Below are 25,166 nucleotides of genomic sequence, written 5' to 3' on the forward strand. Positions count from 1 at the left end.
AGTTACACTAAACACTTTTTCAATGTAAATATAAGAACCAAAATACTGTTATAGTAAAATTACATTTGTTCTTGCAATTATGCATGGCATCATCGGAGGTGCACCATGCACCAGTGTTAACTTACATTTTTTATGTAAATGATTATCTTTAGATATTCTCATTTCATTTCTCTACTAGACCTCCTGCTCCCGTATAACATAAGTATCATCAGCATTGGAACAAGAGAGGCAACAGTTACATGGTTGCTTGATCTAAACTCTGATATATCAGGCTCAGTAGTGCAATATAAACCTACCAATAGTATGCAAGACTGGAGGAATACATCATTCTTACCAACATCTCTAAATATGTTCACTCTCACCAACCTGTCTGTTAATGTGGAATATACCGTTCGTCTACTTTCTGTCACTGCGGATCAAACAAGATCAAAAGACAGCAACGAGATTGTATTCACCACTGAAGGTAATCTTCTACCACAAAGTAGGGGAAATTGTCAGTGTGTGAAAGCAAAATGTTTTGCAACAGAAGTGTTAATCTGCATTGATATTATATAACTTCAGGGGAAATGTTTGAAATATGTATTTACCCTACTGTAAATCATACTATGTTTTTGTTTTTTATCCAGCTTTACCATTACCAAGAGATGTGGAAATTACTGATGTCAGTGATGAAGGTGCTTCCATATCGTGGGTAATTCCAGAAGAAGATGGAGATCTAATTGGCAGTGTCATTGTACATTACAAGCCAGATGGTTCCAATGAATGGCAGAATGTGACTGTGGCATCATCAGACAACTCAGTTGATTTGATTAATCTGAAACCAAATACAACATATACAATACAGGTCGCAGTTACTAGTACTGATGGTCAACATTCAAAATCGACAACACCTACCAGTTTCACTACATTAGCAGGTAGGTGATCAATTGTAGAAACTCTTGCAATTAGCGAATACTGTTGCACCATGAATAGTTACACTAAACACTTTTTCAATGTAAATATAAGAACCAAAATACTGTTATAGTAAAATTACATTTGTTCTTGCAATTATGCATGGCATCATCGGAGGTGCACCATGCACCAGTGTTAACTTACATTTTTTATGTAAATGATTATCTTTAGATATTCTCATTTCATTTCTCTACTAGACCTCCTGCTCCCGTATAACATAAGTATCATCAGCATTGGAACAAGAGAGGCAACAGTTACATGGTTGCTTGATCTAAACTCTGATATATCAGGCTCAGTAGTGCAATATAAACCTACCAATAGTATGCAAGACTGGAGGAATACATCATTCTTACCAACATCTCTAAATATGTTCACTCTCACCAACCTGTCTGTTAATGCGGAATATACCGTTCGTCTACTTTCTGTCTCTGCCGACCAAACAAGATCAAAAGGCAGCAACGAGATTGTATTCACCACTGAAGGTAATCTTTTGTGCAAAAGTAGGAGAAATTGCCAGCGTGTAAAAATAAACTGTTGTGCAAGAGAAGTGCTAATGTGCATTGATATTATATAACTTCAGAGAAAATATGGAAATATGCATTTACCCTACTGTAAATCATATTATGTTTTTGTTTTTTTATCCAGCTTTACCATTACCAAGAGATGTGGAAATTACTGATGTCAGTGATGAAGGTGCTTCCATATCGTGGGTAATTCCAGAAGAAGACGGAGATCTAATTGGCAGTGTCATTGTACATTACAAGCCAGATGGTTCCAATGAATGGCAGAATGTGACTGTGGCATCATCAGACAACTCAGTTGATTTGATTAATCTGGAACCAAATACAACATATACAATACAGGTCGCAGTTACTAGTACTGATGGTCAACATTCAAAATCGACAACACCTACCAGTTTCACTACATTAGCAGGTAGGTGATCAATTGTAGAAACTCTTGCAATTAGCGAATACTGTTGCACCATGAATAGTTACACTGAACACTTTTTCAATGTAAATATAAGAACCAAAATACTGTTATAGTAAAATTACATTTGTTCTTGCAATTATGCATGGCATCATCAGAGATGCACCATGCACCACTGTTAACTTACATTTTTGATGTAAAAGATTATATTTAGATATTCTCATTTCATATCTCTACTAGATCTCCTGCTCCCGTATAACATAAGCATCATCAACATTGGAACAAGAGAGGCAACAGTTACATGGTTGCTTGATCTAAACTCTGATATATCAGGCTCAGTAGTGCAATATAAACCTACCAATAGTATGCAAGACTGGAGGAATACATCATTCTTACCAACATCTCTAAATATGTTCACTCTCACCAACCTGTCTGTTAATGTGGAATATACCGTTCGTCTACTTTCTGTCACTGCGGATCAAACAAGATCAAAAGACAGCAACGAGATTGTATTCACCACTGAAGGTAATCTTCTACCACAAAGTAGGGGAAATTGTCAGTGTGTGAAAGCAAAATGTTTTGCAACAGAAGTGTTAATCTGCATTGATATTATATAACTTCAGGGGAAATGTTTGAAATATGTATTTACCCTACTGTAAATCATACTATGTTTTTGTTTTTTATCCAGCTTTACCATTACCAAGAGATGTGGAAATTACTGATGTCAGTGATGAAGGTGCTTCCATATCGTGGGTAATTCCAGAAGAAGATGGAGATCTAATTGGCAGTGTCATTGTACATTACAAGCCAGATGGTTCCAATGAATGGCAGAATGTGACTGTGGCATCATCAGACAACTCAGTTGATTTGATTAATCTGAAACCAAATACAACATATACAATACAGGTCGCAGTTACTAGTACTGATGGTCAACATTCAAAATCGACAACACCTACCAGTTTCACTACATTAGCAGGTAGGTGATCAATTGTAGAAACTCTTGCAATTAGCGAATACTGTTGCACCATGAATAGTTACACTAAACACTTTTTCAATGTAAATATAAGAACCAAAATACTGTTATAGTAAAATTACATTTGTTCTTGCAATTATGCATGGCATCATCGGAGGTGCACCATGCACCAGTGTTAACTTACATTTTTTATGTAAATGATTATCTTTAGATATTCTCATTTCATTTCTCTACTAGACCTCCTGCTCCCGTATAACATAAGTATCATCAGCATTGGAACAAGAGAGGCAACAGTTACATGGTTGCTTGATCTAAACTCTGATATATCAGGCTCAGTAGTGCAATATAAACCTACCAATAGTATGCAAGACTGGAGGAATACATCATTCTTACCAACATCTCTAAATATGTTCACTCTCACCAACCTGTCTGTTAATGCGGAATATACCGTTCGTCTACTTTCTGTCTCTGCCGACCAAACAAGATCAAAAGGCAGCAACGAGATTGTATTCACCACTGAAGGTAATCTTTTGTGCAAAAGTAGGAGAAATTGCCAGCGTGTAAAAATAAACTGTTGTGCAAGAGAAGTGCTAATGTGCATTGATATTATATAACTTCAGAGAAAATATGGAAATATGCATTTACCCTACTGTAAATCATATTATGTTTTTGTTTTTTTATCCAGCTTTACCATTACCAAGAGATGTGGAAATTACTGATGTCAGTGATGAAGGTGCTTCCATATCGTGGGTAATTCCAGAAGAAGACGGAGATCTAATTGGCAGTGTCATTGTACATTACAAGCCAGATGGTTCCAATGAATGGCAGAATGTGACTGTGGCATCATCAGACAACTCAGTTGATTTGATTAATCTGGAACCAAATACAACATATACAATACAGGTCGCAGTTACTAGTACTGATGGTCAACATTCAAAATCGACAACACCTACCAGTTTCACTACATTAGCAGGTAGGTGATCAATTGTAGAAACTCTTGCAATTAGCGAATACTGTTGCACCATGAATAGTTACACTGAACACTTTTTCAATGTAAATATAAGAACCAAAATACTGTTATAGTAAAATTACATTTGTTCTTGCAATTATGCATGGCATCATCAGAGATGCACCATGCACCACTGTTAACTTACATTTTTGATGTAAAAGATTATATTTAGATATTCTCATTTCATATCTCTACTAGATCTCCTGCTCCCGTATAACATAAGCATCATCAACATTGGAACAAGAGAGGCAACAGTTACATGGTTGCTTGATCTAAACTCTGATATATCAGGCTCAGTAGTGCAATATAAACCTACCAATAGTATGCAAGACTGGAGGAATACATCATTCTTACCAACATCTCTAAATATGTTCACTCTCACCAACCTGTCTGTTAATGTGGAATATACCGTTCGTCTACTTTCTGTCACTGCGGATCAAACAAGATCAAAAGACAGCAACGAGATTGTATTCACCACTGAAGGTAATCTTCTACCACAAAGTAGGGGAAATTGTCAGTGTGTGAAAGCAAAATGTTTTGCAACAGAAGTGTTAATCTGCATTGATATTATATAACTTCAGGGGAAATGTTTGAAATATGTATTTACCCTACTGTAAATCATACTATGTTTTTGTTTTTTATCCAGCTTTACCATTACCAAGAGATGTGGAAATTACTGATGTCAGTGATGAAGGTGCTTCCATATCGTGGGTAATTCCAGAAGAAGATGGAGATCTAATTGGCAGTGTCATTGTACATTACAAGCCAGATGGTTCCAATGAATGGCAGAATGTGACTGTGGCATCATCAGACAACTCAGTTGATTTGATTAATCTGAAACCAAATACAACATATACAATACAGGTCGCAGTTACTAGTACTGATGGTCAACATTCAAAATCGACAACACCTACCAGTTTCACTACATTAGCAGGTAGGTGATCAATTGTAGAAACTCTTGCAATTAGCGAATACTGTTGCATCATGAATAGTTACACTGAACACTTTTTCAATGTTGATATAAGAACCAAAATACTGTTATAGTAAAATTACATTTGTTCTTGCAATTATGCATGGCATCATCGGAGGTGCACCATGCACCAGTGTTAACTTACATTTTTGATGTAAAAGATTATCTTTAGATATTCTCATTTCATTTCTCTACTAGACCTCCTGCTCCCGTATAACATAAGTATCATCAGCATTGGAACAAGAGAGGCAACAGTTACATGGTTGCTTGATCTAAACTCTGATATATCAGGCTCAGTAGTGCAATATAAACCTACCAATAGTATGCAAGACTGGAGGAATACATCATTCTTACCAACATCTCTAAATATGTTCACTCTCACCAACCTGTCTGTTAATGCGGAATATACCGTTCGTCTACTTTCTGTCTCTGCCGACCAAACAAGATCAAAAGGCAGCAACGAGATTGTATTCACCACTGAAGGTAATCTTTTGTGCAAAAGTAGGAGAAATTGCCAGCGTGTAAAAATAAACTGTTGTGCAAGAGAAGTGCTAATGTGCATTGATATTATATAACTTCAGAGAAAATATGGAAATATGCATTTACCCTACTGTAAATCATATTATGTTTTTGTTTTTTTATCCAGCTTTACCATTACCAAGAGATGTGGAAATTACTGATGTCAGTGATGAAGGTGCTTCCATATCGTGGGTAATTCCAGAAGAAGACGGAGATCTAATTGGCAGTGTCATTGTACATTACAAGCCAGATGGTTCCAATGAATGGCAGAATGTGACTGTGGCATCATCAGACAACTCAGTTGATTTGATTAATCTGGAACCAAATACAACATATACAATACAGGTCGCAGTTACTAGTACTGATGGTCAACATTCAAAATCGACAACACCTACCAGTTTCACTACATTAGCAGGTAGGTGATCAATTGTAGAAACTCTTGCAATTAGCGAATACTGTTGCACCATGAATAGTTACACTGAACACTTTTTCAATGTAAATATAAGAACCAAAATACTGTTATAGTAAAATTACATTTGTTCTTGCAATTATGCATGGCATCATCAGAGATGCACCATGCACCACTGTTAACTTACATTTTTGATGTAAAAGATTATATTTAGATATTCTCATTTCATATCTCTACTAGATCTCCTGCTCCCGTATAACATAAGCATCATCAACATTGGAACAAGAGAGGCAACAGTTACATGGTTGCTTGATCTAAACTCTGATATATCAGGCTCAGTAGTGCAATATAAACCTACCAATAGTATGCAAGACTGGAGGAATACATCATTCTTACCAACATCTCTAAATATGTTCACTCTCACCAACCTGTCTGTTAATGTGGAATATACCGTTCGTCTACTTTCTGTCACTGCGGATCAAACAAGATCAAAAGACAGCAACGAGATTGTATTCACCACTGAAGGTAATCTTCTACCACAAAGTAGGGGAAATTGTCAGTGTGTGAAAGCAAAATGTTTTGCAACAGAAGTGTTAATCTGCATTGATATTATATAACTTCAGGGGAAATGTTTGAAATATGTATTTACCCTACTGTAAATCATATTATGTTTTTGTTTTTTTATCCAGCTTTACCATTACCAAGAGATGTGGAAATTACTGATGTCAGTGATGAAGGTGCTTCCATATCGTGGGTAATTCCAGAAGAAGACGGAGATCTAATTGGCAGTGTCATTGTACATTACAAGCCAGATGGTTCCAATGAATGGCAGAATGTGACTGTGGCATCATCAGACAACTCAGTTGATTTGATTAATCTGGAACCAAATACAACATATACAATACAGGTCGCAGTTACTAGTACTGATGGTCAACATTCAAAATCGACAACACCTACCAGTTTCACTACATTAGCAGGTAGGTGATCAATTGTAGAAACTCTTGCAATTAGCGAATACTGTTGCACCATGAATAGTTACACTGAACACTTTTTCAATGTAAATATAAGAACCAAAATACTGTTATAGTAAAATTACATTTGTTCTTGCAATTATGCATGGCATCATCAGAGATGCACCATGCACCACTGTTAACTTACATTTTTGATGTAAAAGATTATATTTAGATATTCTCATTTCATATCTCTACTAGATCTCCTGCTCCCGTATAACATAAGCATCATCAACATTGGAACAAGAGAGGCAACAGTTACATGGTTGCTTGATCTAAACTCTGATATATCAGGCTCAGTAGTGCAATATAAACCTACCAATAGTATGCAAGACTGGAGGAATACATCATTCTTACCAACATCTCTAAATATGTTCACTCTCACCAACCTGTCTGTTAATGTGGAATATACCGTTCGTCTACTTTCTGTCACTGCGGATCAAACAAGATCAAAAGACAGCAACGAGATTGTATTCACCACTGAAGGTAATCTTCTACCACAAAGTAGGGGAAATTGTCAGTGTGTGAAAGCAAAATGTTTTGCAACAGAAGTGTTAATCTGCATTGATATTATATAACTTCAGGGGAAATGTTTGAAATATGTATTTACCCTACTGTAAATCATATTATGTTTTTGTTTTTTATCCAGCTTTACCATTACCAAGAGATGTGGAAATTACTGATGTCAGTGATGAAGGTGCTTCCATATCGTGGGTAATTCCAGAAGAAGACGGAGATCTAATTGGCAGTGTCATTGTACATTACAAGCCAGATGGTTCCAATGAATGGCAGAATGTGACTGTGGCATCATCAGACAACTCAGTTGATTTGATTAATCTGAAACCAAATACAACATATACAATACAGGTCGCAGTTACTAGTACTGATGGTCAACATTCAAAATCGACAACACCTACCAGTTTCACTACATTAGCAGGTAGGTGATCAATTGTAGAAACTCTTGCAATTAGCGAATACTGTTGCACCATGAATAGTTACACTAAACACTTTTTCAATGTAAATATAAGAACCAAAATACTGTTATAGTAAAATTACATTTGTTCTTGCAAATATGCATGGCATCATCAGAGATGCACCATGCACCACTGTTAACTTACATTTTTGATGTAAAAGATTATATTTAGATATTCTCATTTCATATCTCTACTAGATCACCTGCTCCCGTATAACATAAGCATCATCAACATTGGAACAAGAGAGGCAACAGTTACATGGTTGCTTGATCTAAACTCTGATATATCAGGCTCAGTAGTGCAATATAAACCTACCAATAGTATGCAAGACTGGAGGAATACATCATTCTTACCAACATCTCTAAATATGTTCACTCTCACCAACCTGTCTGTTAATGTGGAATATACCGTTCGTCTACTTTCTGTCACTGCGGATCAAACAAGATCAAAAGACAGCAACGAGATTGTATTCACCACTGAAGGTAATCTTCTACCACAAAGTAGGGGAAATTGTCAGTGTGTGAAAGCAAAATGTTTTGCAACAGAAGTGTTAATCTGCATTGATATTATATAACTTCAGGGGAAATGTTTGAAATATGTATTTACCCTACTGTAAATCATATTATGTTTTTGTTTTTTATCCAGCTTTACCATTACCAAGAGATGTGGAAATTACTGATGTCAGTGATGAAGGTGCTTCCATATCGTGGGTAATTCCAGAAGAAGATGGAGATCTAATTGGCAGTGTCATTGTACATTACAAGCCAGATGGTTCCAATGAATGGCAGAATGTGACTGTGGCATCATCAGACAACTCAGTTGATTTGATTAATCTGAAACCAAATACAACATATACAATACAGGTCGCAGTTACTAGTACTGATGGTCAACATTCAAAATCGACAACACCTACCAGTTTCACTACATTAGCAGGTAGGTGATCAATTGTAGAAACTCTTGCAATTAGCGAATACTGTTGCACCATGAATAGTTACACTAAACACTTTTTCAATGTAAATATAAGAACCAAAATACTGTTATAGTAAAATTACATTTGTTCTTGCAATTATGCATGGCATCATCGGAGATGCACCATGCACCAGTGTTAACTTACATTTTTTATGTAAATGATTATCTTTAGATATTCTCATTTCATTTCTCTACTAGACCTCCTGCTCCCGTATAACATAAGCATCATCAACATTGGAACAAGAGAAGCAACAGTTACATGGTTGCTTGATCTAAACTCTGATATATCAGGCTCAGTAGTGCAATATAAACCTACCAATAGTATGCAAGACTGGAGGAATACATCATTCTTACCAGCATCTCTAAATATGTTCACTTTCACCAACCTGTCTGTTAATGTGGAATATACCGTTCGTCTACTTTCTGTCTCTGCCGACCAAACAAGATCAAAAGGCAGCAACGAGATTGTATTCACCACTGAAGGTAATCTTTTGTGCAAAAGTAAGAGAAATTGCCAGCGTGTAAAAATAAACTGTTGTGCAAGAGAAGTGCTAATGTGCATTGATATTATATAACTTCAGAGAAAATATGGAAATATGCATTTACCCTACTGTAAATCATATTATGTTTTTGTTTTTTATCCAGCTTTACCATTACCAAGAGATGTGGAAATTACTGATGTCAGTGATGAAGGTGCTTCCATATCGTGGGTAATTCCAGAAGAAGACGGAGATCTAATTGGCAGTGTCATTGTACATTACAAGTCAGATGGTTCCAATGAATGGCAGAATGTGACTGTGGCATCATCAGACAACTCAGTTGATTTGATTAATCTGAAACCAAATACAACATATACAATACAGGTCGGAGTTACTAGTACTGATGGTCAACATTCAAAATCGACAACACCTACCAGTTTCACTACATTAGCAGGTAGGTGATCAATTGTAGAAACTCTTGCAATTAGCGAATACTGTTGCACCATGAATAGTTACACTAAACACTTTTTCAATGTAAATATAAGAACCAAAATACTGTTATAGTAAAATTACATTTGTTCTTGCAATTATGCATGGCATCATCAGAGATGCACCATGCACCACTGTTAACTTACATTTTTGATGTAAAAGATTATATTTAGATATTCTCATTTCATATCTCTACTAGATCTCCTGCTCCCGTATAACATAAGCATCATCAACATTGGAACAAGAGAGGCAACAGTTACATGGTTGCTTGATCTAAACTCTGATATATCAGGCTCAGTAGTGCAATATAAACCTACCAATAGTATGCAAGACTGGAGGAATACATCATTCTTACCAACATCTCTAAATATGTTCACTCTCACCAACCTGTCTGTTAATGTGGAATATACCGTTCGTCTACTTTCTGTCACTGCGGATCAAACAAGATCAAAAGACAGCAACGAGATTGTATTCACCACTGAAGGTAATCTTCTACCACAAAGTAGGGGAAATTGTCAGTGTGTGAAAGCAAAATGTTTTGCAACAGAAGTGTTAATCTGCATTGATATTATATAACTTCAGGGGAAATGTTTGAAATATGTATTTACCCTACTGTAAATCATATTATGTTTTTGTTTTTTATCCAGCTTTACCATTACCAAGAGATGTGGAAATTACTGATGTCAGTGATGAAGGTGCTTCCATATCGTGGGTAATTCCAGAAGAAGATGGAGATCTAATTGGCAGTGTCATTGTACATTACAAGCCAGATGGTTCCAATGAATGGCAGAATGTGACTGTGGCATCATCAGACAACTCAGTTGATTTGATTAATCTGAAACCAAATACAACATATACAATACAGGTCGCAGTTACTAGTACTGATGGTCAACATTCAAAATCGACAACACCTACCAGTTTCACTACATTAGCAGGTAGGTGATCAATTGTAGAAACTCTTGCAATTAGCGAATACTGTTGCACCATGAATAGTTACACTAAACACTTTTTCAATGTAAATATAAGAACCAAAATACTGTTATAGTAAAATTACATTTGTTCTTGCAATTATGCATGGCATCATCGGAGATGCACCATGCACCAGTGTTAACTTACATTTTTTATGTAAATGATTATCTTTAGATATTCTCATTTCATTTCTCTACTAGACCTCCTGCTCCCGTATAACATAAGCATCATCAACATTGGAACAAGAGAAGCAACAGTTACATGGTTGCTTGATCTAAACTCTGATATATCAGGCTCAGTAGTGCAATATAAACCTACCAATAGTATGCAAGACTGGAGGAATACATCATTCTTACCAACATCTCTAAATATGTTCACTTTCACCAACCTGTCTGTTAATGTGGAATATACCGTTCGTCTACTTTCTGTCTCTGCCGACCGAACAAGATCAAAAGGCAGTAACGAGATTGTATTCACCACTGAAGGTAATCTTTTTTCCAAAAGTAGGAGAAATTGCCAGCGTGTAAAAATAAACTGTTGTGCAAGAGAAGTGTTAATCTGCATTGATATTATATAACTTCAGAGGAAATATGGAAATATGTATTTACCCTACTGTAAATCATATTATGTTTTTGTTTTTTATCCAGCTTTACCATTACCAATAGATGTGGAAATTACTGATGTCAGTGATGAAGGTGCTTCCATATCGTGGGTAATTCCAGAAGAAGACGGAGATCTAATTGGCAGTGTCATTGTACATTACAAGCCAGATGGTTCTAATGAATGGCAGAATGTGACTGTGGCATCATCAGACAACTCAGTTGATTTGATTAATCTGGAACCAAATACAACATATACAATACAGGTCGCAGTTACTAGTACTGATGGTCAACATTCAAAATCGACAACACCTACCAGCTTCACTACATTAGCAGGTAGGTGATCAATTGTAGAAACTCTTGCAATTAGCGAATACTGTTGCACCATGAATAGTTACACTGAACATTTTTTCAATGTAAATATAAGAACCAAAATACTGTTATAGTAAAATTACATTTGTTCTTGCAAGTATGCATGGCATCATCGGAGATGCACCATGCACCACTGTTAACTTACATTTTTGATGTAAAAGATTATATTTAGATATTCTCATTTCATATCTCTACTAGATCTCCTGCTCCCGTATAACATAAGTATCATCAGCATTGGAACAAGAGAGGCAACAGTTACATGGTTGCTTGATCTAAACTCTGATATATCAGGCTCAGTAGTGCAATATAAACCTACCAATAGTATGCAAGACTGGAGGAATACATCATTCTTACCAACATCTCTAAATATGTTCACTCTCACCAACCTGTCTGTTAATGTGGAATATACCGTTCGTCTACTTTCTGTCACTGCGGATCAAACAAGATCAAAAGGCAGCAACGAGATTGTATTTACCACTGAAGGTAATCTTCTACCACAAAGTAGGGGAAATTGTCAGTGTGTGAAAGCAAAATGTTTTGCAACAGAAGTGTTAATCTGCATTGATATTATATAACTTCAGGGGAAATGTTTGAAATATGTATTTACCCTACTGTAAATCATATTATGTTTTTGTTTTTTATCCAGCTTTACCATTACCAAGAGATGTGGAAATTACTGATGTCAGTGATGAAGGTGCTTCCATATCGTGGGTAATTCCAGAAGAAGATGGAGATCTAATTGGCAGTGTCATTGTACATTACAAGCCAGATGGTTCCAATGAATGGCAGAATGTGACTGTGGCATCATCAGTCAACTCAGTTGATTTGATTAATCTGAATCCAAATACAACATATACAATACAGGTCGTAGTTACTAGTACTGATGGTCAACATTCAAAATCGACAACACCTACCAGTTTCACTACATTAGCAGGTAGGTGATCAATTGTAGAAACTCTTGCAATTAGCGAATACTGTTGCACCATGAATAGTTACACTAAACACTTTTTCAATGTAAATATAAGAACCAAAATACTGTTATAGTAAAATTACATTTGTTCTTGCAATTATGCATGGCATCATCGGAGATGCACCATGCACCAGTGTTAACTTACATTTTTTATGTAAATGATTATCTTTAGATATTCTCATTTCATTTCTCTACTAGACCTCCTGCTCCCGTATAACATAAGTATCATCAGCATTGGAACAAGAGAGGCAACAGTTACATGGTTGCTTGATCTAAACACTGATATATCAGGCTCAGTAGTGCAATATAAACCTACCAATAGTATGCAAGACTGGAGGAATACATCATTCTTACCAACATCTCTAAATATGTTCACTCTCACCAACCTGTCTGTTAATGTGGAATATACCGTTCGTCTACTTTCTGTCTCTGCCGACCGAACAAGATCAAAAGGCAGTAACGAGATTGTATTCACCACTGAAGGTAATCTTTTTTCCAAAAGTAGGAGAAATTGCCAGCGTGTAAAAATAAACTGTTGTGCAAGAGAAGTGTTAATCTGCATTGATATTATATAACTTCAGAGGAAATATGGAAATATGTATTTACCCTACTGTAAATCATATTATGTTTTTGTTTTTTATCCAGCTTTACCATTACCAATAGATGTGGAAATTACTGATGTCAGTGATGAAGGTGCTTCCATATCGTGGGTAATTCCAGAAGAAGACGGAGATCTAATTGGCAGTGTCATTGTACATTACAAGCCAGATGGTTCCAATGAATGGCAGAATGTGACTGTGGCATCATCAGACAACTCAGTTGATTTGATTAATCTGGAACCAAATACAACATATACAATACAGGTCGCAGTTACTAGTACTGATGGTCAACATTCAAAATCGACAACACCTACCAGTTTCACTACATTAGCAGGTAGGTGATCAATTGTAGAAACTCTTGCAATTAGCGAATACTGTTGCACCATGAATAGTTACACTAAACACTTTTTCAATGTAAATATAAGAACCAAAATACTGTTATAGTAAAATTACATTTGTTCTTGCAATTATGCATGGCATCATCGGAGATGCACCATGCACCAGTGTTAACTTACATTTTTTATGTAAATGATTATCTTTAGATATTCTCATTTCATTTCTCTACTAGACCTCCTGCTCCCGTATAACATAAGTATCATCAGCATTGGAACAAGAGAGACAACAGTTACATGGTTGCTTGATCTAAACACTGATATATCAGGCTCAGTAGTGCAATATAAACCTACCAATAGTATGCAAGACTGGAGGAATACATCATTCTTACCAACATCTCTAAATATGTTCACTCTCACCAACCTGTCTGTTAATGTGGAATATACCGTTCGTCTACTTTCTGTCTCTGCCGACCGAACAAGATCAAAAGGCAGTAACGAGATTGTATTCACCACTGAAGGTAATCTTTTTTCCAAAAGTAGGAGAAATTGCCAGCGTGTAAAAATAAACTGTTGTGCAAGAGAAGTGTTAATCTGCATTGATATTATATAACTTCAGAGGAAATATGGAAATATGTATTTACACTACTGTAAATCATATTATGTTTTTGTTTTTTATCCAGCTTTACCATTACCAATAGATGTGGAAATTACTGATGTCAGTGATGAAGGTGCTTCCATATCGTGGGTAATTCCAGAAGAAGACGGAGATCTAATTGGCAGTGTCATTGTACATTACAAGCCAGATGGTTCCAATGAATGGCAGAATGTGACTGTGGCATCATCAGACAACTCAGTTGATTTGATTAATCTGGAACCAAATACAACATATACAATACAGGTCGCAGTTACTAGTACTGATGGTCAACATTCAAAATCGACAACACCTACCAGTTTCACTACATTAGCAGGTAGGTGATCAATTGTAGAAACTCTTGCAATTAGCGAATACTGTTGCACCATGAATAGTTACACTGAACACTTTTTCAATGTAAATATAAGAACCAAAATACTGTTATAGTAAAATTACATTTGTTCTTGCAAGTATGCATGGCATCATCGGAGATGCACCATGCACCACTGTTAACTTACATTTTTGATGTAAAAGATTATATTTAGATATTCTCATTTCATATCTCTACTAGATCCCCTGCTCCCGTATAACATAAGTATCATCAGCATTGGAACAAGAGAGGCAACAGTTACATGGTTGCTTGATCTAAACTCTGATATATCAGGCTCAGTAGTGCAATATAAACCTACCAATAGTATGCAAGACTGGAGGAATACACCATTCTTACCAACATCTCTAAATATGTTCACTCTCACCAACCTGTCTGTTAATGTGGAATATACCATTCGTCTACTTTCTGTCACTGCGGATCAAACAAGATCAAAAGGCAGCAACGAGATTGTATTCACCACTGAAGGTAATCTTCTACCACAAAGTAGGGGAAATTGTCAGTGTGTGAAAGCAAAATGTTTTGCAACAGAAGTGTTAATCTGCATTGATATTATATAACTTCAGGGGAAATGTTTGAAATATGTATTTACCCTACTGTAAATCATATTATGTTTTTGTTTTTTATCCAGCTTTACCATTACCAAGAGATGTGGAAATTACTGATGTCAGTGATGAAGGTGCTTCCATATCGTGGGTAATTCCAGAAGAAGATGGAGATCTAATTGGCAGTGTCATTGTACATTACAAGCCAGATGGTTCCAATGAATGGCAGAATGTGACTGTGGCATCATCAGTCAACTCAGTTGATTTGATTAATCTGAAACCAAATACAACATATACAATACAGGTCGCAGTTACTAGTACTGATGGTCAACATTCAAAATCGACAACACCTACCAGTTTCACTACATTAGCAGGTAGGTGATCAATTGTAGAAACTCTTGCAATTAGCGAATACTGTTGCATCATGAATAGTTACACTGAACACTTTTTCAATGTTGATATAAGAACCAAAATATTGTTATAGTAAAATTACATTTGTTCTTGCAATAATGCATGGCATCATCGGAGATGCACCATGCACCACTGTTAACTTACATTTTTGATGTAAAAGATTATATTTAGATATTCTCATTTCATATCTCTACTAGATCTCCTGCTCCCGTATAACATAAGCATCATCAACATTGGAACAAGAGAGGCAACAGTTACATGGTTGCTTGATCTAAACTCTGATATATCAGGCTCAGTAGTGCAATATAAACCTACCAATAGTATGCAAGACTGGAGGAATACATCATTCTTACCAACATCTCTAAATATGTTCACTTTCACCAACCTGTCTGTTAATGTGGAATATACCGTTCATCTACTTTCTGTCTCTGCCGACCGAACAAGATCAAAAGGCAGTAACGAGATTGTATTCACCACTGAAGGTAATCTTTTTTCCAAAAGTAGGAGAAATTGCCAGCGTGTAAAAATAAACTGTTGTGCAAGAGAAGTGTTAATCTGCATTGATATTATATAACTTCAGAGGAAATATGGAAATATGTATTTACCCTACTGTAAATCATATTATGTTTTTGTTTTTTATCCAGCTTTACCATTACCAATAGATGTGGAAATTACTGATGTCAGTGATGAAGGTGCTTCCATATCGTGGGTAATTCCAGAAGAAGACGGATATCTAATTGGCAGTGTCATTGTACATTACAAGCCAGATGGTTCCAATGAATGGCAGAATGTGACTGTGGCATCATCAGACAACTCAGTTGATTTGATTAATCTGGAACCAAATACAACATATACAATACAGGTCGCAGTTACTAGTACTGATGGTCAACATTCAAAATCGACAACACCTACCAGTTTCACTACATTAGCAGGTAGGTGATCAATTGTAGAAACTCTTGCAATTAGCGAATACTGTTGCACCATGAATAGTTACACTGAACACTTTTTCAATGTAAATATAAGAACCAAAATACTGTTATAGTAAAATTACATTTGTTATTGCAAGTATGCATGGCATCATCGGAGATGCACCATGCACCACTGTTAACTTACATTTTTGATTTAAAAGATTATATTTAGATATTCTCATTTCATATCTCTACTAGATCTCCTGCTCCCGTATAACATAAGTATCATCAGCATTGGAACAAGAGAGGCAACAGTTACATGGTTGCTTGATCTAAACACTGATATATCAGGCTCAGTAGTGCAATATAAACCTACCAATAGTATGCAAGACTGGAGGAATACATCATTCTTACCAACATCTCTAAATATGTTCACTCTCACCAACCTGTCTGTTAATGTGGAATATACCGTTCGTCTACTTTCTGTCACTGCGGATCAAACAAGATCAAAAGGCAGCAACGAGATTGTATTCACCACTGAAGGTAATCTTCTACCACAAAGTAGGGGAAATTGTCAGTGTGTGAAAGCAAAATGTTTTGCAACAGAAGTGTTAATCTGCATTGATATTATATAACTTCAGGGGAAATGTTTGAAATATGTATTTACCCTACTGTAAATCATATTATGTTTTTGTTTTTCATCCAGCTTTACCATTACCAAGAGATGTGGAAATTACTGATGTCAGTGATGAAGGTGCTTTCATATCGTGGGTAATTCCAGAAGAAGATGGAGATCTAATTGGCAGTGTCATTGTACATTACAAGCCAGATGGTTCCAATGAATGGCAGAATGTGACTGTGGCATCATCAGTCAACTCAATTGATTTGATTAATCTGAAACCAAATACAACATATACAATACAGGTCGCAGTTACTAGTACTGATGGTCAACATTCAAAATCGACAACACCTACCAGTTTCACTACATTAGCAGGTAGGTGATCAATTGTAGAAACTCTTGCAATTAGCGAATACTGTTGCATCATGAATAGTTACACTGAACACTTTTTCAATGTTGATATAAGAACCAAAATATTGTTATAGTAAAATTACATTTGTTCTTGCAATTATGCATGGCATCATCGGAGATGCACCATGCACCACTGTTAACTTACATTTTTGATGTAAAAGATTATATTTAGATATTCTCATTTCATATCTCTACTAGATCTCCTGCTCCCGTATAACATAAGCATCATCAACATTGGAACACGAGAGGCAACAGTTACATGGTTGCTTGATCTAAACTCTGATATATCAGGCTCAGTAGTGCAATATAAACCTACCAATAGTATGCAAGACTGGAGGAATACATCATTCTTACCAACATCTCTAAATATGTTCACTTTCACCAACCTGTCTGTTAATGTGGAATATACCGTTCGTCTACTTTCTGTCTCTGCCGACCGAACAAGATCAAAAGGCAGTAACGAGATTGTATTCACCACTGAAGGTAATCTTTTTTCCAAAAGTAGGAGAAATTGCCAGCGTGTAAAAATAAACTGTTGTGCAAGAGAAGTGTTAATCTGCATTGATATTATATAACTTCAGAGGAAATATGGAAATATGTATTTACCCTACTGTAAATCATATTATGTTTTTGTTTTTTATCCAGCTTTACCATTACCAATAGATGTGGAAATTACTGATGTCAGTGATGAAGGTGCTTCCATATCGTGGGTAATTCCAGAAGAAGACGGAGATCTAATTGGCAGTGTCATTGTACATTACAAGCTAGATGGTTCCAATGAATGGCAGAATGTGACTGTGGCATCATCAGACAACTCAGTTGATTTGATTAATCTGGAACCAAATACAACATATACAATACAGGTCGCAGTTACTAGTACTGATGGTCAACATTCAAAATCGACAACACCTACCAGTTTCACTACATTAGCAGGTAGGTGATCAATTGTAGAAACTCTTGCAATTAGCGAATACTGTTGCATCATGAATAGTTACACTGAACACTTTTTCAATGTTGATATAAGAACCAAAATATTGTTATAGTAAAATTACATTTGTTCTTGCAATTATGCATGGCATCTTCGGAGATGCACCATGCACCACTGTTAACTTACATTTTTGATGTAAAAGATTATATTTAGATATTCTCATTTCATTTCTCTACTAGATCTCCTGCTCCCGTATAACATAAGCATCATCAACATTGGAACAAGAGAGGCAACAGTTACATGGTTGCTTGATCTAAACTCTGATATATCAGGCTCAGTAGTGCAATATAAACCTACCAATAGTATGCAAGACTGGAGGAATACATCATTCTTACCAACATCTCTAAATATGTTCACTCTCACCAACCTGTCTGTTAATGTGGAATATACCGTTCGTCTACTTTCTGTCACTGTGGATCAAACAAGATCAAAAGGCAGCAACGAGATTGTATTCACCACTGAAGGTAATCTTCTACCACAAAGTAGGGGAAATTGTCAGTGTGTGAAAGCAAAATGTTTTGCAACAGAAGTGTTAATCTGCATTGATATTATATAACTTCAGAGAAAATATGGAAATATGTATTTACCTTACTGTAAATCATATTATGTTTTTGTTTTTTATCCAGCTTTACCATTACCAAGAGATGTGGAAATTACTGATGTCAGTGATGAAGGTGCTTCCATATCGTGGGTAATTCCAGAAGAAGATGGAGATCTAATTGGCAGTGTCATTGTACATTACATGCCAGATGGTTCCAATGAATGGCAGAATGTGACTGTGGCATCATCAGACAACTCAGTTGATTTGATTAATCTGAAACCAAATACAACATATACAATACAGGTCGCAGTTACTAGTACTGATGGTCAACATTCAAAATCGACAACACCTACCAGTTTCACTACATTAGCAGGTAGGTGATCAATTGTAGAAACTCTTGCAATTAGCGAATACTGTTGCATCATGAATAGTTACACTGAACACTTTTTCAATGTTGATATAAGAACCAAAATATTGTTATAGTAAAATTACATTTGTTCTTGCAATTATGCATGGCATCTTCGGAGATGCACCATGCACCACTGTTAACTTACATTTTTGATGTAAAAGATTATATTTAGATATTCTCATTTCATTTCTCTACTAGATCTCCTGCTCCCGTATAACATAAGCATCATCAACATTGGAACAAGAGAGGCAACAGTTACATGGTTGCTTGATCTAAACTCTGATATATCAGGCTCAGTAGTGCAATATAAACCTACCAATAGTATGCAAGACTGGAGGAATACATCATTCTTACCAACATCTCTAAATATGTTCACTCTCACCAACCTGTCTGTTAATGTGGAATATACCGTTCGTCTACTTTCTGTCACTGTGGATCAAACAAGATCAAAAGGCAGCAACGAGATTGTATTCACCACTGAAGGTAATCTTCTACCACAAAGTAGGGGAAATTGTCAGTGTGTGAAAGCAAAATGTTTTGCAACAGAAGTGTTAATCTGCATTGATATTATATAACTTCAGAGAAAATATGGAAATATGTATTTACCTTACTGTAAATCATATTATGTTTTTGTTTTTTATCCAGCTTTACCATTACCAAGAGATGTGGAAATTACTGATGTCAGTGATGAAGGTGCTTCCATATCGTGGGTAATTCCAGAAGAAGATGGAGATCTAATTGGCAGTGTCATTGTACATTACATGCCAGATGGTTCCAATGAATGGCAGAATGTGACTGTGGCATCATCAGACAACTCAGTTGATTTGATTAATCTGAAACCAAATACAACATATACAATACAGGTCGCAGTTACTAGTACTGATGGTCAACATTCAAAATCGACAACACCTACCAGTTTCACTACATTAGCAGGTAGGTGATCAATTGTAGAAACTTTTGCAATTAGCGAATACTGTTGCACCATGAATAGTTACACTGAACACTTTTTCAATGTTGATATAGGAACCAAAATACTGTTATAGTTGTTTCAGTAATATCAGCATTTAATTATATTGTGTAATTCATTATATGTAAATATTTTCTCAAAATAGTGAGGCTTTGTATACAACCAGGTCAAATATTGTGTTGGAGGAATATAATAAGTAAGTTGTAGGTAAGCCATAACCTTCATTGAAATTAACGCACAGTAACATTGACTGTTATATCTTCCAGAAGTACAATTTGATGTCAGTACTACTAATATTACAACAAGCCAAGCGACGATACTATGGAGAATTGTACCTATTGAAATGATGACAGGCTTGGTATTACAGTACAAGGTGACTAGTATGAATTGGACTAATGCAATATCATTAGATACGTCTGTTTCAAGATACACTCTCAAAGAACTCTCGCAAAATACCAATTATGTGATACGGCTTCTAGCAATACACTCTGACGGAGGCACCTCAATATCAAATTATGTGTTTTTCAAAACAAAAGGTTTGTTGTTGCCCATTTATTTAAAAGATATAATGCTGTCACTAATAAACTATAGCATATATTTGTACACTCTTGGTGATAACAAATATTCTAATTTAAGTTGCCAATTGGAATTGGTAATAATTTACATAATATCATTAATACATTGACAGTGCTTGTTGTTTATGTGACATAATCTTGACAAAATGTTACAGTATATTATAAATTAATTTTAATTTTACAGAAATACCTATTGCCACTACAGTGAAAGTTATGTCTGTAACAATGACTACGGCTACTGTATCATGGGACGTATATGATCGTGATGATATCACTTTTCAAATTAGTGGGATGATTGTACAATATAGAGTTGTCCAGCTAAATAATACTTGGATGAACTCCTCTTTAACCACTGCTGGTGCCCGCACCATGCGATTAACTGGTTTACTGCCAGGTACTGAGTATATGTTCAAAGTTATAGTTGTTCTTTATGATGGCACATCATCTGAAAGTGAATCGGAACATTTTATAACTGTATGTAAGTATATTTATAATAAACTAATGTACTATGAATTATCGATACATCTTTCAGATAATATTGCTTTACAATATGGCAGGAGAAGTTATTTGATGTCATGTATGTAGTTAAATTTATCTTTCTTATATTCCAGCTGTGACAACGATATCTGAAGTATCTCTGATTGACATTCGCCCATTCAGCGCGGAAATTGGCTGGTCCATTGATAACACAGATTCACCAACAGGAGTTTATATTCGTTATAAATTGACCACGTCATCATCAGAATTTTTACGATCACCACTATTAGCATCAAGTATCAGTTCGTATACACTGTCCGGTTTGTCACCCAATAACGATTACACATTCAAAATGGAGATTGTCACAGATGCAGGCACAGTGGTAAATTCAACACAACAAATGTCATTCACTACACCTGGTAAGTTTACCTTCAGGCACCAGAATGATTCTTACAAATGATGAACTTATTTTTGGTAACACATATCCTTGCAGTAACACAATGCTTTGTGCAGAACATTACAATAAGTTGCCATGTAAATTATCATGCATTTGAATATGAAAATGTTTTCTATCTTATTACAGACACTAACATATTTCACACCCTTTTTCAGCCCTCTTACTCCCCCACGACATTGAAGTAATTAACATAACTGATACAAGTGCTGACATCGTATGGATATTGGATGAAGATTCCAATGTTTATCACGTGATAGTACAATACCATGAAGACACTAGCCGCATTGCCAGAGATGCCAATAGAGTTTTATGGACCAATTCTACTGATCTACCTCCTACAGAATCGTCTATTCATCTTTCTGATTTGACTCCACACATGATATATACATTTAGAATTCTAGTTATGGATAAAGACCTGGAACATGAAGATGTTACAGATGAGGAAAAATTTGAGACAAAAAGTGAGTGATAACTATTTGAACTAATATATCAATTATTCAGTGAAACAACCATCACCTTTTAACTTTGTGACAATTACAATGCATGTCACAGTGGTGTAGTCATTGGATGGGTGCCTTATTATATTTTAATAGGATTGGTAAAAAGCGTGACTTTTGACTTTTCCTCATAATAACACCCATGTCGAGTCTGTTGTTCATTATAACACCTGTTTGTGGTGTCTGGAACAACATGGAAATCGGCATTTTGGTTCTTATGTTGTCTTTCTTACCAGTCCCTCTCTATGTTAAAATAATAATCTGGCACTGCAGCAAGTCTGCCGTAGATATGGATCGAGATCAACAATGAACTTACTTGATGTGTAATTCTAAATTTACAGCCTCAGTTATAAATAGATCAATAGATTGTAGAAAGGCTATACTTGTATAGCAGCATGAAATAAAATATGTGAATGACATCACTAACCCAGCTAGTTATGAATTCACCTAAATCATGATAGTCGCCTAGTACTGCTGCAGATATTGGTCTGCAATGGAATGTCATAATGTGAAAGAAATAAGTCTGAAGTATTAACAGATTCAGACCAGATCATATCTGTGCTGATAGTGTTTCATGGAGATATGTGAAATAATTGATTCCTGTTTAGAAAACATACTGCCATGTTGTATGAAGTTGTAACATTTGTCAGTATAAATTGACCACACCTAACCCAAAATATCATTTCTCTATTACAGCCCCACCAACAATTCCACTTCCCAGAGATGTCACAATCACACACATTGGGCCTGGGGGTGCTACAGTCAAATGGACGATGGGCGATAACACCGGAGTTGACATGTTAGTGCTACAGTACCGACCGAGCAATGGACCATTGGATTCTTGGATAAACGTAACGTCACTGCCTCCTTCTAGTGGCTCGCATGATTTGACTGGATTATCCCCAGGAAGTGAGTATGATATCAGAATGGAGGTGGTCTTCAGAGATGGAAGGACTCGATACACACAGCCACAGTCGTTTGAGACCAAAGGTGAGCTATATCTAGCCTAATTACTTCATATATGTGATTCATCAATTTATGAATTTCAATATTTCAATAAAGTGAATAATTTGTCAACTATTAATGGTCAAACATGTATGTATGTATGATAAAAGAGAAATAATATAAATTACATTACTTACATTACATTACATTACATTACATTACATTACATTACATTACAACAAGTAATTATTACACAACCAGACAGTAAGTAACACTATCTGAATTTACAGGTCTCCCAATACCATATGATGTTGAAGTGACTGATATCACAAACACAACTGCAACACTCACATGGCAGATGGATGTTGAGCCGTATGTGGCTGGTATTATTATACAGTATACTGTTGATGGGGACTACTGGTTTGATTCTTCTTTCATTCCTTCTGGAAATAATACTACCGAGCTGTCGTCACTGTTTCCTGGAACGCCATACACATTTCGATTCCTTGTCATAGCAACTGACCAGGGCACGTCTGTGTCACAGTTCTATAACTTCATAACATTAGGTAAGTCGCATGACATCAAGCAAAGCTACTATTAGATATGTTGTTTGTTCATGTCAGATTAATGATGTGATTACTTATAATTATTTCAGGAGAACCATCTGCATACAACATCAGAGTTAGTGACGTCACTAGTGTCTCTGTCACAATCAGCTGGGATGTGCCGGAGAACATGACAGTCGATGGCACCATCGTACAATATAGAATGAGCAATACTTCTTGGTCAAATTCCTCGTATATTGCTATGCCGAATACAAGTGTTATTCTCGTTAATCTATCTCCAATGTCGAAGTATATATTCCGCCTTGTGTTTACACATCCAAATACAGAAGTGACCACTACCCCAGCATACTTTTTTCAAACACTCGGTGAGCATTGTTTGTACTAGTTACAAACACAACACGGTAGCAGTGTATCAGTGTTACACATCCATTATGTTCTACCTCGTGACATATTTTACATTAAACCTTACAAAACACGTACCACTTAAGGTAGAGATGCAGGTTCGTGGGCACTTGGGAGTGAATTTTTTTTTTTTGCTTTTTATTATCCAAACAGTCTTGGCTATAGACTGTTTGTAGAATTGTGAATAGTGGAACATAATCAAAAGACGATTTTAAAATATAGATAACAGGTGCAAACATTCTTTCTTTTGAATGCTTAGCAAGATTTAGCAAGGCTGTACATAAATAATAAAAAAGAAACATGGTGAAAAAAAGAAATGACTGGATCTCCATATTATGCACTATATTTAACTTTTTACAAAACGATAATACATTTAAATTTGGAATTATTACAGCCATTTTAATTATGCGCATTAGCAAACTTCTTACTGAGTGAATTGTTATGCAAATTAGCAATTATCTCAGCTTCTTTTTAGTGCACATCCCTGAATAGCTTCTAGATGCTTTGACCCTTTGTTTTGAAATTTTCACAAATGATTGACAATGTGTTTATCTTCAAAACACCATCGGGGCATTGTTTTTGGTTGAACAGTGTTACAACAATCGTACAGACAACTAGCCTGGGTGTTAATTTATGCATAAACTTGAAGTAGTGAAATTTGAGCTGCTGCCCTGCAAAATTGACAACTGGTAGACAGTTTTCAAGACGGCACTTTCTTCATAGTAAACAGATGTACCCGTAAACCAATTTTAACAGGAACCATAAGCATGGTTTAGAAGCCCTTTTTTTTTAAAATCACTTTTGACCAAAAAAGCACATTTTTGTGCATATTTCAAACTACAGTGTCCATAAAAAAATTTTTTTAAAAGTCATACAATAAGCTTTCGGAAAATATATAGTTTGGTG

General features: G+C 35.8%; 1 protein-coding gene across 1 annotated transcript in view; it reads left to right on the forward strand.

Moving 5' to 3' along the window:
• Positions 1-15,865: 15,865 nt before the first annotated feature.
• LOC100374104 (uncharacterized) overlaps positions 15,866-25,166 on the forward strand; it is a 40,074-nt gene continuing 30,773 nt past the window's right edge. The window contains exons 1-17 of the mRNA XM_085503537.1: positions 15,866-15,980; positions 16,143-16,430; positions 16,665-16,949; positions 17,113-17,400; positions 17,635-17,919; positions 18,082-18,369; positions 18,604-18,888; positions 19,051-19,338; positions 19,573-19,857; positions 20,020-20,307; positions 20,608-20,877; positions 21,101-21,394; positions 21,528-21,812; positions 22,006-22,311; positions 23,044-23,337; positions 23,583-23,858; positions 23,948-24,223. Coding sequence (XP_085359663.1) covers positions 15,866-15,980; positions 16,143-16,430; positions 16,665-16,949; positions 17,113-17,400; positions 17,635-17,919; positions 18,082-18,369; positions 18,604-18,888; positions 19,051-19,338; positions 19,573-19,857; positions 20,020-20,307; positions 20,608-20,877; positions 21,101-21,394; positions 21,528-21,812; positions 22,006-22,311; positions 23,044-23,337; positions 23,583-23,858; positions 23,948-24,223 — 4,696 coding nt within the window. The remainder of the gene's footprint in view (positions 15,981-16,142; positions 16,431-16,664; positions 16,950-17,112; positions 17,401-17,634; positions 17,920-18,081; positions 18,370-18,603; positions 18,889-19,050; positions 19,339-19,572; positions 19,858-20,019; positions 20,308-20,607; positions 20,878-21,100; positions 21,395-21,527; positions 21,813-22,005; positions 22,312-23,043; positions 23,338-23,582; positions 23,859-23,947; positions 24,224-25,166) is intronic.

The sequence above is a fragment of the Saccoglossus kowalevskii genome, chromosome 9 (assembly GCF_978046115.1).
Source record: "Saccoglossus kowalevskii chromosome 9, keSacKowa6.1, whole genome shotgun sequence".
Taxonomy (NCBI): domain Eukaryota; kingdom Metazoa; phylum Hemichordata; class Enteropneusta; family Harrimaniidae; genus Saccoglossus; species Saccoglossus kowalevskii.